Raw genomic sequence first — 12839 nt, forward strand, 5'->3', positions numbered from 1 at the left:
TTAGTGAACTTCGACGCGCCAAGGGGAATGGCCATCTGTAGTACCCATTTTGCACGTCTGAACATTCGGAAGCACACCTGGAAACACCCCAATGGAGAGGCCTGCTCCCAGATCGACCACATGCTGATCGACGGCCGGCCTTTTTTCAGACGTCATAGATGTGCGGTCCTTTCGAGGGCCAAACATCGGTTCGGATCACTATCTCGTGGTAGGCAAGATTCGCGCCCGGTTGTCCAACGTATTTAAATCGAGCCTACGCCAACACGTTAGTAGCAGCTAATCGTGTAACCCGTCAGATGCGGAAGAAATACCGGGAGACAAGAGCTGCCGAAAAGAGGTTTCATCGCCGTGAGAAACGTGAGCACTACGATCGCGTCCTCGCGGAGGCGGAGAATTGCTCCACCAGGCACGACACGAGGAGCTTCTATAGGACGATCAACAGAATTAGGAACCGGACCGTGCCAGTACCTGCCATGTTCAATGACAGGGGAACCTGATTGCCGATAAATCGCAGGTGGCCAGGCGTTGGAAGCAACATTTTGAAGTGGTGGTGAACGGTGAGGAAGGTAGGAGAGTCGTCGAAATGAACATGGTTGAAATTTGCGAGGACGGACAAGCTGTGGACCCAGGTTGGACGAGGTAAAGAATGCTTGCAAAGAGCTAAAAAACCACAAAGCCACTGGGAAGGACGGCTTACCGGCCGAACTTTTCAAAGTTGGGAGCGAGCGGATGTGTAGTGCAATTCACCAGATTATCCTAAGGCTTTAGTCTGAGAAACAACTACCTACGGACTGGTTGGAAGGACTCATATGCCCTATCTACAAGAAGGGACATAGGCTCGACTGTAGTTATTATAGAGGCATAACCCTCCTCAATTCCGCTTACAAAATTCACTTCCGTATCCTGTTCCAGCGACAGAGGCCGTTGCAAGAAGCCTGTGTTGGAGAATACCAATGCGGTTTTCTAGTGGGGCGATATACAACCGACCAGATGTTCACCTTGAGACAGGTTCTCGACAAGTTTCGAGAACACAACTTGCAGACGCATCATCTGTTCATTGACTTTAAGGCGACACAGTGCAACGCAACGAGCTTTGGCGAATAATGCATGTTCTAGGTTTCCCAGCAAAACTAATTAAACTGTTACGTGCGACGCTTGACGGTTTCACATCATGCGTCAGGACAGCGGGCGAATTTTCGGACGCGTTTGTGACGTTGGATGGTCTGAAGCAAGGTGACGGGCTCTCGAACTTGCTGTTCAATATAGCTTTGGAAGGTGCAACACGAAAGGAAGGTGTGCAGAGGAGCGGCATCATCATCACTAAGTCTCACATGCTTCTGGGCTTTGCGGACGACATTGATATAATTGGTGTTAACCGTAGAGCAGTAGAGGAGGCCTTTACGGCTCTCAAAAGGGAAGCTGCGAGAAAGTGACTCACCATAAACACTGCCATAACGAAGTACTTGGTGGCTGGCAGAGAGCGTGGTAGTTCTACGGGTGTTGGTGCTGCGGTGGAGATGGATGGGGATACTTTCGAAGTGGTCGACGAATTTGTTTATATTGGTACTCACGTGACAGGTGACAACGAGGTGAGCCGCGAGGTGAAGCGGCGAATTGCGGCTGCGAATAGGGCTTATTACGGATTGCGTAGCCAGCTTAGGTCCCGTAGCCTACAGATTCGTACGAAATTTGCGCTCTTTAGGACTCTGATCCTCCCGGTGGAGCTTTACGGACATAAATCGTGGACGTGGAAGGAGGCCGATCGACGATCGCTTGGGGTCTTCGAGCGTAGAATGCTGCGGTCAATACTCGGAGGTAAACTAGAGAACGGGGTGTGGCGCAGGCACATGAATCACAAGCTGTACGAAGTATACAAACACGCTGATATTGTCAAGGTTAAGAAACACGGCAGGTTACAGTGGGCTGGTCATGTAGCACGGATGGCCGATGAGCGATCGGCAAAGATAATATTTAGCAGAGAACCGGATAGAGGCCGACGACTTCGAGATAGACCGCGCACGCGCTGGATGTGTGCTGTCGACGAGGATGCCAGAGCAGCGGGTGCAAGGGGAGACTGGAGAGTAGCAAGATCGAGTATTGTGGAGACGTATTCTGGGTTCGGCATAGGATCTTAACTATCTGTCGCCATAAAAGCAAAAGTAAAGTAAGTAATTCGGCAAGGGGGAACGTGTAGATAGGCTAAAGTATAGCACCTGAGTTATTTATCCAATCGTTTTGTTGTCAGAGAATAAATTGTATATTTCTGATCAAGCATTCCAATGAACGTATAAAAGGTATTTTGCTGGTGAACCATTATCGAGCTTAAATTCAACAATAACTCGAAAACCGATGCTTTTAGAATGTTATCTACCAAGAGCTTTTTGATTCAAAATGACTCTCTGCATCTTTTCAAATCATCAGAATACAAATATTTTGGAAAATGTTTGAATTAGAATTTTTATTAAAAAAATAATCTTTCATAAACATTATTTTTCATTTCTCCATCCTGGATTTTTTTTTAAAGTTGCGTATTAACGTCAAGTTTCTTTAGAATAAATTTAAAAAAAAATCAACCCTTTTTGCCTTTCTCCTAGAAAGGTATAGCAATCACTGGAAAAACCAAAGGTATAAAAGTGATCCCAATGGCCGAATGTCATATACCACTCGACCCCTTTCGACGAACTGAGCATTTTCTGTATGTATGTATGTATGTGTGTATGTGTGTGTGCGTGTATGTGCAACTTTTTTTTCTCACTCACTTTTCTCAGAGATGGCTGGACCGATTTTCATGAAATTAATTGCGAATGAAAGGTCTGGTTGCGCTATAGGTTGCTATTGAATTTCATTGTAATCGGATTTTTAGTTTAGAGGTTATGTATCAAAATGTAAAAATCACGAAACATCAATATCTCAGAAACCACATAACCGATTTCAATAAAACTGGTTGCGGGCTGTCTCCAAAACCCTTAACTTTTAAATTTCGTAATGATTTAACATATGGTTAAAAAGTTAAGTAAACAAAAGTTATCCTGAGGTTGTCTAAACTCACTCATTTTTCTCAAAGATGGCTGGACCGATTTTCACAAAATTAGTGTCAAATGAAAGGTCTAGTTGCCCCATAGGTTGCTATTGAATTTCATTGTATTCGGATTGTAACTTTGTCCGTTGTTCATAAAAATGTGAAATCACATAATGACAGTAAACTTATTGACTTTCTCCCAACGATCACTGGCTAATTAAAAGGTAGAAAAGTGATCCAAATGGCCGAATGTCATATACTACTCGACTCAGTTCGACGATTCGAGCATTTTCTGCATGTATGCATGTATAGGTGTAAATGTGTGTGTGGGTGTGTACGTGTGAATTGGCACCTTTTTTTTCGCATTCATTTTTCTCAGAGATGGTCTGACCGATTCTTCCTATCTTGGTATTTGACACCAGGGTCTTTTTGCCGCTTAGGTTACTATTGAATTTCATTGTAATCAAACTTTTAGTTTTGGCGCTGCGTCAAAATATGAAAATCGCTTCTATATCTCAGAAGCTATGAACATAGTTGAATTCAAATTAATGGGCTTTAAAACCCTCAAACAATGAATTTCATAATGTTTAAACATGTGGTTTAAAAGTTGTAGAAAGAAACGTATCCCAGAGACTGTTTGAAACAATAGCTACGATTAAAATATGTGGTCTCAACATCACTTAAAACTTGATATTGTACTATTTAAATGTTTGCGGCCTTGCTCGGGATTGAAGTTGAAATTAAAAGTCATTTCTATCATTTCACATTTTCTTAAGCACAAATATTACGTCAAATATCACATACTATACCAAATTATTACTTTATATATAACAACAATATTCTAGTACCCAAAGAGTGGATATACCTTCATTGTATTGTATTTGACCATTTACGGATGTTTCCCAGACACCGGAAGCTGGAAAATCGGGTTTTAAAGTGAAATATGGATTTTACTTCCGGCTTGCGAGCCCGGGATAATGTTACTGAAAAACATTGGGTAATGTTTGTCCCTTTAAGGTTTTTTCCAGAAATCGGAAGCTACTATGTATCTAGAAATTTGAAATGGCGTCCTAAGTTGATTTCTGGCCTCTGGGTGTAACGCTTCTGCAATACTCATAATGGATGATATTTGGTCATCCTAAATTGTTTTCCTGAAACTGAAAGTCGGCATCTTCGCCATTGAAATACCCGGATTAGGCAAAATTTGGCCATTTTAGGATGTATTCCGGCAACCAGAAGTAGTCATCTGGATTTTCGCGTGATGCATTTGAAACATATATTTATTTCATGGTGTTTGCATATGTATGTTTTAATGTATGCTCATATGTGTAAGAATGTTAGGTTTTGAATGTTCGGTATAGTTGTGCTGTTGGCTATCCAAAATTTATTATTTAGAGTGAAAAATGAAACCAGCGGAAATTTTCAAGGAGTATTTTTTCTGTTAAATCGTGTAAATCCCTTTTAACATAAATTGAGTTTGAATGAGAAAGGCTGGGTCTCACCGCTAGGTGGATTAATTTGGGTTTTTTTTTATGCATTTTCAATTCCCTACAGCTCATTCCTAGACAGTTTTTCTATACAACCAACGGTTTCTGGGCTACAATGCTTCGAATAAAACCTATACCAAAAGGCATACGCCCTTTTAGAATATAACTCATGAGTGTGAAAAATCTCTCCATCTGTGAAAAATGCTCATTTTGCTAAGCCAAATACGGGTGCAAAGTTTCATTCAAATCAAAAATGATCGAAATTCCACCATAGGTCATTTGGTGCGATTCTGCTCGTTAGTCATACATTATTCTAGTAAACAATTTATCAATTCAGTTTGCAATACTTTTTTATGACATATAATTAAATAACTCCTGCTTACCTTTTTAATCGAGACCGTTCTAACGTTGTTGAATGCAGAAAACGCTTCATCCTGCGGAGAAAAAAATTGTTGATCATTTAGTGTATTAATTTTGCTGCATTCGCACTCACGTTTAATTTGATTTAAATTTAAAAATTCTAGTTAAACAAAATATCAATATGGGTGTTTATTTAAGGATATTAATGACTATTAAATATCATCATATCTCTGATCTGATTTATCGCTATCGGTTTTTTTGAACAGATATAATAATATAGTTTATTAGGAAAACCTAAATTAATCCACCTAGAGGTCAGACCCAGCCTTTCTCATTCAATTTTTTATTTGTAAAAATAGGTTTACATGAACGCTTCAATCCAATAAATGTATATTCACTCTTTAGGTTCTAAAATATTGATGTTGTAATCTTTACATATGAAAATGCAGTCAAGTCTGTCTGTCTGTCTGATCCATATAGGCCCGAAAACTACCGAACCGATCGACGTGAAAATTTGTATGTAGGGGTTTTGGTGCCGATAAACATTCCTATGATAGTTTAAGACTCCTTCCTCTTCTGGAAGAAGGGGTCCCATACAAATGAAACATACATTTCTGCACAACTCAAGAACAAACCAAGCAAATGAAACCGAATTTGGCATGTGGATGTTTTAAGGGGTAACTAATATGTCCATAATAGTTGGATGAAACACAAATTCGTGCACATCTCGAGAACTAATCAACCAAATGGAACAAAATTTTACAGGTAAATGTTTTTAGTGGTAACAAATATGTACATAATGGTTTGAAAACCGACTCCCTCTTCTACAAAGGAAAGATCCCATGAAAATTAAACACAAATTTCGCACAGCTCAAGAACCAATCAAGAAAATACAACCAAATTTGGTATGTGAATGTTTTTAGAGGTAACAAATATGTCCATAATGGTTTGACGCCCCTCCCTCTTCTGGAAGTAAATGTTTCTTCACAAATTTTTGCACATCTCGCGAACTAATCAACTAAATGGAAACATATTGGAAGGTGAATGTTTTAGTGGTAACAAATATGTTCCATAATCGACCTCAGACAGCATTTTGGATTGTAAGATGGCGACTTCCGATTTCTGAAAACAGCAGAAAATGACCAAATACCACCCAATATGGGTTTTTCTTTAACCAGTATGCCGTTCAAAATCCAAAAACTGTCTCCAAATGCCATTATGAAATCCAAAATGGCGACTTCCGGTGTCGGAAAAACAGCGGCAAATGACCAAATTCCACCCAATATGGGTATTTCCGGAACGGTAATGATGCACTGGAGCCACAAATCGACTTCAGACAACATTTTGAATTGTAAGATGGCAACTTCCGGTTTCTGGATAACAGCTTGAAATGGACGATTCCCATTAAATATTATTATTTCTGGAACCAGAAAGATGCACAGAAGCTAAAAATTGATCACAGACACAATCTTGAATTTTAGGATGGTGACTTCCGGTGTCTGGCAAACAGCCGGAAATGACCAAATACCATCTAATATGAATGTTTTCGGAACCGAAATTACGCCCAGATGACAGAAATCGATTTCACAGGCAATTTTAAAGTCCAAAATAACGACTTTCGGCTTCTGAAAAACAGTCCAAAGTGACCAAATATCACCCAATATGAGTTTTTCTTCAACCAGTATCCTAAATACCATTTCGAAATCCAAGATGGCGACTACCGGTTTGTGAAAAACAGCTAAAATAAACAAATACTATTCAATATGAGTCGGAAATGACTGAATAATACTCAATATGAATATTTCCGTAAACGTGATTGTTCGTGCATAACGAAACCGTCAGACGTCATCATTCGTCAGCCTTCAACTACAACCCCGACTGCTAGAAAAATTATTCTAGAGAACCGGTTCAAGCAGTGCTACCAACCAGTTCGCCCATCTATTGCTTCCGGACTCTAGGGTATATAAACAACGTCAACAGTCAGTGCGCTCTCTTCACTTCATTCGTGCGATTCGTCAGCAGCAAGCAAACAGATTATTTGATATCAGTACGCAGTTTATTTAAGTTAATGTAATTAATATAGCTATCAGTTAAGTCAAATACAGTGTTTTCACTTACCTACATCCCGCGTTCTCGATTGCAACCTGAAAAGGAGAAAGTGATTGGACTCACCTGGCAAAGTGCTAATATTTACCTGTGAGTGAAACGGTAATTTTTTGGTCTTCTGCTGCTCACCTGAGCAATCGACAGTGATGATGCATAGAAACCAAACATTGACCCTGGACACTATTTTGAATTTGAAGATGACCACTTTAAGTTCTGGAAAACAACCGAAAATACCTCCCTATATGGGTATTTCCGGTGTCAGATTGATGCCAGAAAGTCTGCTGATAATGACAGAATTCCACCCAATATGAATATATTCAGAATTAAGGCGATGTACAGAAGCCAAAAGACGAGGATTTTGTCATTTTGATAAAACCAATCATTTCAAACGATTTGTTGTTTGACTTTGATCATATCCTATGGCCGATTCGTCGTGCATTTGCAGACTTCAAACAAACCGCAAGGAATCAATGAACTTGGAACGTTCAAATAGTACGACACCACATTTAAATTATGTTGAGGCCACATATATCGATCAAAGCAGGTATAGTTTTAATTAGTCTTTGAATTTCTCTTCTTTCCATAACTTTTGAGACACATATCAAATTGTTATGAAGTTGTTATTTGTAAGTTTGAGAGATGACTCGTTCGTATGACACTAGTTATGTTCAAATAAGTCATGTAATCTTTGAAATAAAAGACTTTCGTTGTTTTATTAACAATTTAATACATAACGGTTGCTTAAGTTCGATTATATACAAATGAAATGGGAACGTGTAGGGCAGCCAAACTTTGAAAACACGTGTTCAATCATAATTTATCAGTTAACCCTTAACTAGCCGGTTCATCTGATAATAATAATCAAATCGGTTGTGTAGTTTCTGAGATAATGAAGTTTCGTGATTTTCACAAGTCGGCACATTACAAATGAAGTTACAGTTCGATTGCAGTAAAATTCAATAGGGTCTTCTGAGGCAGCTAGACCATTCATTTGACACTAATTCTGTGGAAATTGGGTCGGCCATCTCTGAGAAAAGTGAGTGAGTTTTTGTAGTCTTCGGAATATGTTCCTTTGCATAGCTGGATTTCACATTTTAAACATAACAGGCAAAGTAATAGTCCAACTGCAAAACAAATCTTTAGGGTCTCATGGGGAAATTAGACCTTCCATTTGACACAGATTTTATGAAAACGGTCCAGCCATCTCTGAGAAACATGAGTGAGATTAAACAGTCTTCAGAACACGTTTCTTTTCATAACTATTGAACCGCAACTTCAATCTTTATGAAATTCAAAACTTGAGGGTTTTCTAGGTAGCCCGTTCTTCTGAGACTAATTTTGTTCAAATCGGTTATGTAGTTTCTGAGATATTGATGTTTCATGATTTTCACATTTTTAAACATAGCCTCTAAACTAAATATTGGATTACAATAAAATTCAATAGGGTCTTATGGGGCAACAAGACCTTTCATTTGCAATTGATTTCATGAAAATCGGTCCAGCCATCTCTGAGAAAAGTGAATGAGAATAAAAATCTGCACATACACACACACACACACACACACACACACACACACACATATATATATATATATATATATATATATATATATATATATATATATATATATATATATATATATATATATATATATATATATATATATATATATATATATATATATATATATATATATATATATATATATATATATATATATATATATATATATATACATATAAATATATATATATATATATATATATATATATATATATATATATATATATATATATATATATATATATATATATATATATATATATATATATATACATATATATATATATATATATATATATATATATATATATATATATATATATATATATATATATATATATATATATATATATATATATATATATATATATATATATACATATATATATATATATATATATATATATATATATATATATATATATATATATATATATATATATACAGAAAATGCTCAGCTCGTCGAGCTGAGTCGAGTGATATATGCCATTCAGCCCTTTGGAGCACTTTTATACTTTCGGTTTTGCAAGTGATTCCTATACCTTTTTTAGGAGAAAGGCAAAAATATGGAGACGGCAAACAAATTTGGATTCGCCGATTCCGATTAAAGCTGTGCAAAACCAAAAGAATTAGATTTTTTCCCACTCTGTGTGGAACAGTCCGATGTAAATTTATGCTCAGAAATCAGCAACTTCAATACTTCAGAAGAAAAAAAAAATAACATGTTGCGTTCATTTTGTTATATAAATCTATTTGTTGTTTTTCTATAACAGCCCAGAAGAACAACAAACTTATACTCTTTTGTTGAGGTTTAATTTTTGCCTTTCTCCTAGAAAGGTATAGCAATCACTTGCAAAACCGAAAGTATAAAAGTGGTCCAAAGGGCCGAATGGCATATATCACTCGACTCAGCTCGACGAGCTGAGCATTTTCTGTATGTGTGTGTGTATGTGCAGATTTTTATTCTCACTCACTTTTCTCAGAGATGGCTAGACCGATTTTCATGAAATTAATTGCAAATGAAAAGTATGTTTTCCCATAAGACCCTATACAATTCTATTGTAATCAGATTTTTAATTTAGAGGTTATGTATAAAAATATAAAATCCACGAAACATCATTATCTCGAAAACTACACAACCAATTTGAACAAAATTGGTTTCAAATGAGCGGGCTACCCTTAACTTTTGAATTTTATAAAGATTGAACATATGGTTCAAAAGTTATGGAGAGAAATGTGTTCTGAAGACTGTTCAATCTCACACATGTTTCTCAGAGATGGTTGCACCGATTTTCATTAAATCAGTTTCAAATGGAAGGTCTAGTTGCACCATTGTTTCATGACAACCGTTATGTATTAAATTGTTAAAACAACGAAAGTCTATTATCTCAAAGATTACACGAATTACATAACTAGTGTCATACGAACGAGTCATCCCTCAAACTTACGAATAACAAACTTCATAACAATTTGAACTGTGGCTCAAAAGTTATGGAACGAAAAGAAATTGAAAGACTATTTAAAACTATACCTACTTTGATCGATATATGTGGCCTCAACATAATTTAAATGTGGTATCGTACTATTTGAACGTTTGAAATTCATTGATTCCTTGCGATGTGTTTAAAGCCTGCAAATGCACGACGAATCGGCCATAGGATATGATCAAAGTCAAATAACAAATCGTTTGAAATGATTGGTTTTATCGAAATGACAACATCCTCGACTTTTGGCTTCTGTACATCGCCTTAATTCTTATATATATATATATATATATATATATATATATATATATATATATATATATATATATATATATATATATATATATATATATATATATATATATATATATATATATATATATATATATATATAATATATATAATATATATATATATATATATATATATATATATATATATATATATATATATATATATATATATATATATAATAATATATAATATATATATATATATATATATATATATATATATATATATATATATATATATATATATTTTTTTTTTTTTTTTATTCTCACTTATTTTCCGTCGGTCTAGTTCCGCCACTGTTGTGGCCAATCACCGACGCCCAGGGAGGCGACTCCACACCCAGGACCCTAACTCACGACCCGTTTATCAACGGACCGGCGCCAACGGCTTTACTTCCTCATGCGATGGAAGGCGTGATCCTAGAGATTTTTCGCCTCAGAAAATCTCCCGGTGTCGGCTAGGATTGAATTTAGACCAGTTGGGTTGGTTGTGAGTGGATCACGCCACCTCACAACCATCGACACCTATGTCGGCGGTGGGATTCGAACCCAGGCGTCGAGCGTGGTTGGCGGAGACGTTACCAACCACACTAGGCCCCCGCTTATATATATATATATATATATATATATATATATATATATATATATATATATATATATATATATATATATATATATATATATATATATATATATATATATATATATATATATATATAAATTTTTTTTTTTTTTTTTTTTTTTTTTTTTTTGTTTCAGGTGGAGGGGAAATTTGCATCCAAACCCCTGAGGTGACCAACCTCAGGGAGTGTGAGTGCCGGACAGGACGCAGATTGCGTCGTATGACACTGTACGGTACGCGCTCACAACCCTCAGGCACATGAGCCTGTAGGTACTTTCCAGTTTACGACGATGACTGTTGGTACCTAACGCTTTGGACCACGCTGGCCCACCATACCTAAGTATGGACGAAACCACTCTGGCAAGAAGTTTACGCTTGCTGCCATATACCGCTGAGCTATTGGACATCATTCGAGATAGTCCTGCAGCGGCCGTTGAAGCCCTCTTACGGGCATAGTCGACGTGACTCTTAAATGTGAGCTTATCGTCAACCAGAACCCCCAAGAGCTTCAAGGAACGCCTTGAGGTAATGGTGCAGTCACCGACTCTGACCACCGCCTGTTGCTCTAATTTGCGGTTGTTCACAACAGTAACCTCCGTTTTATGGTGCGCTAACTCCAGTTTCCTAGAGTGCATCCAGTCTTCGACCTTGCGTATGCAGTGCGCGGCCGTCAACTCGACCTCTTCGATCGACTCGCCGTAGACCTCTAGCGTGATGTCGTCTGCGAAGCCGACGATCACAACCCCTACAGGGAACCTTAGTTTCAACACCCCGTCATACATGACATTCCACAACACCGGCCCAGGATGGAACCTTGCGGTACCCCTGCGGTGATTGGGACGCACTTCTGACCCTCCTCCGTGTTGTAAACTAGTACCCGATTCTGGAAATAATTTTCCAAAATCTTGTACAACGACACCGGTACGTGGATGCTCCTAAGCGCGAGCGCTATGGAGTCCCAACTGGCGCTATTGAATGCATTCTTCACGTCAAGGGTGACGATTGCGCAATAGCGAATGCCCCAACTCTTACGCTGGAGTGCTACTTCTGCCGTCTTGGTGACAGAAAGAATAGCATCCAGCGTGGATCTACCTTTCCGGAAGCCGAACTGGTTACTTGCCAGACCGTTTACACCCTCTGTGTACTTCACCAGTCTGTTGAGGATAATCCTCTCAAGCACCTTGCCCGTAGTGTCTAGCAGACAGATAGGTCTGTATGCCGATGGGTCCCCTGGCGGTTTCCCAGCCTTCGGCAATAGCACCAATCTCTGTCGCTTCCACCTGTCCGGAAAGAGGCAGTCATCCAGGCACTTCTGCATGACTGCTCGAAATCGATCGGGGGCCACTTTCATGGCCGTCCTGATGGCCAAGTTCGGGATTCCATCCGGTCCCGGTGCCTTGCTCACCTTTAGGGAGTTGGCGATCACGATGAGTTCCTCATTCGTAACCCTTACCTCCTCCACAACCTCTGCACGGCTGCTGTCTCTCACGGATTGGATGCCCGGCAGGTTGGCCGACCATCCCTGGTCTGTGTCTGATATACTGGAACGTCGGACGTGAGACTCAGCTCCAGCATCGCTGGTGATCGCTCTGCAGGCGCCAACACGCCTTTGGTCTTCGCCATTACGACTCTGTAGGCGTTGCCCCACGGATTCGTATTGGCACTCGCGCATAGCCTATCGAAGCAGGCCCTTTTGCTCGCTTTTATCGCACTTTTAAGCGCCGATCTTGCAGATCCGAATACTACACGGCGCTCTACCCTCTGTGCATCGGTGCGTGCACGTTGCAACATCCGTCTTGCACGGAGGCACGCGCTACGGAGGTCCGCTATCGCGTCGGTCCACCAGTACACCGGTGACTTACCATTCCTAGGTTGGCGGGTCCTAGGCATGGTGGCGTCGCACG

At 38.7% G+C, this 12839-nt stretch overlaps 1 protein-coding gene across 1 annotated transcript in view; it reads right to left on the reverse strand.

The window, feature by feature from the left end:
• The window catches only part of LOC129728622 (inactivation-no-after-potential D protein), a 1023112-nt gene that overhangs the window by 409610 nt on the left and 600663 nt on the right, over positions 1 to 12839 (reverse strand). Inside the window, exon 13 of the mRNA XM_055687071.1 lies at positions 4890 to 4940. Coding sequence (XP_055543046.1) covers positions 4890 to 4940 — 51 coding nt within the window. The remainder of the gene's footprint in view (positions 1 to 4889; positions 4941 to 12839) is intronic.

The sequence above is a fragment of the Wyeomyia smithii genome, chromosome 3, assembly GCF_029784165.1.
Source record: "Wyeomyia smithii strain HCP4-BCI-WySm-NY-G18 chromosome 3, ASM2978416v1, whole genome shotgun sequence".
Classification (NCBI taxonomy): domain Eukaryota; kingdom Metazoa; phylum Arthropoda; class Insecta; order Diptera; family Culicidae; genus Wyeomyia; species Wyeomyia smithii.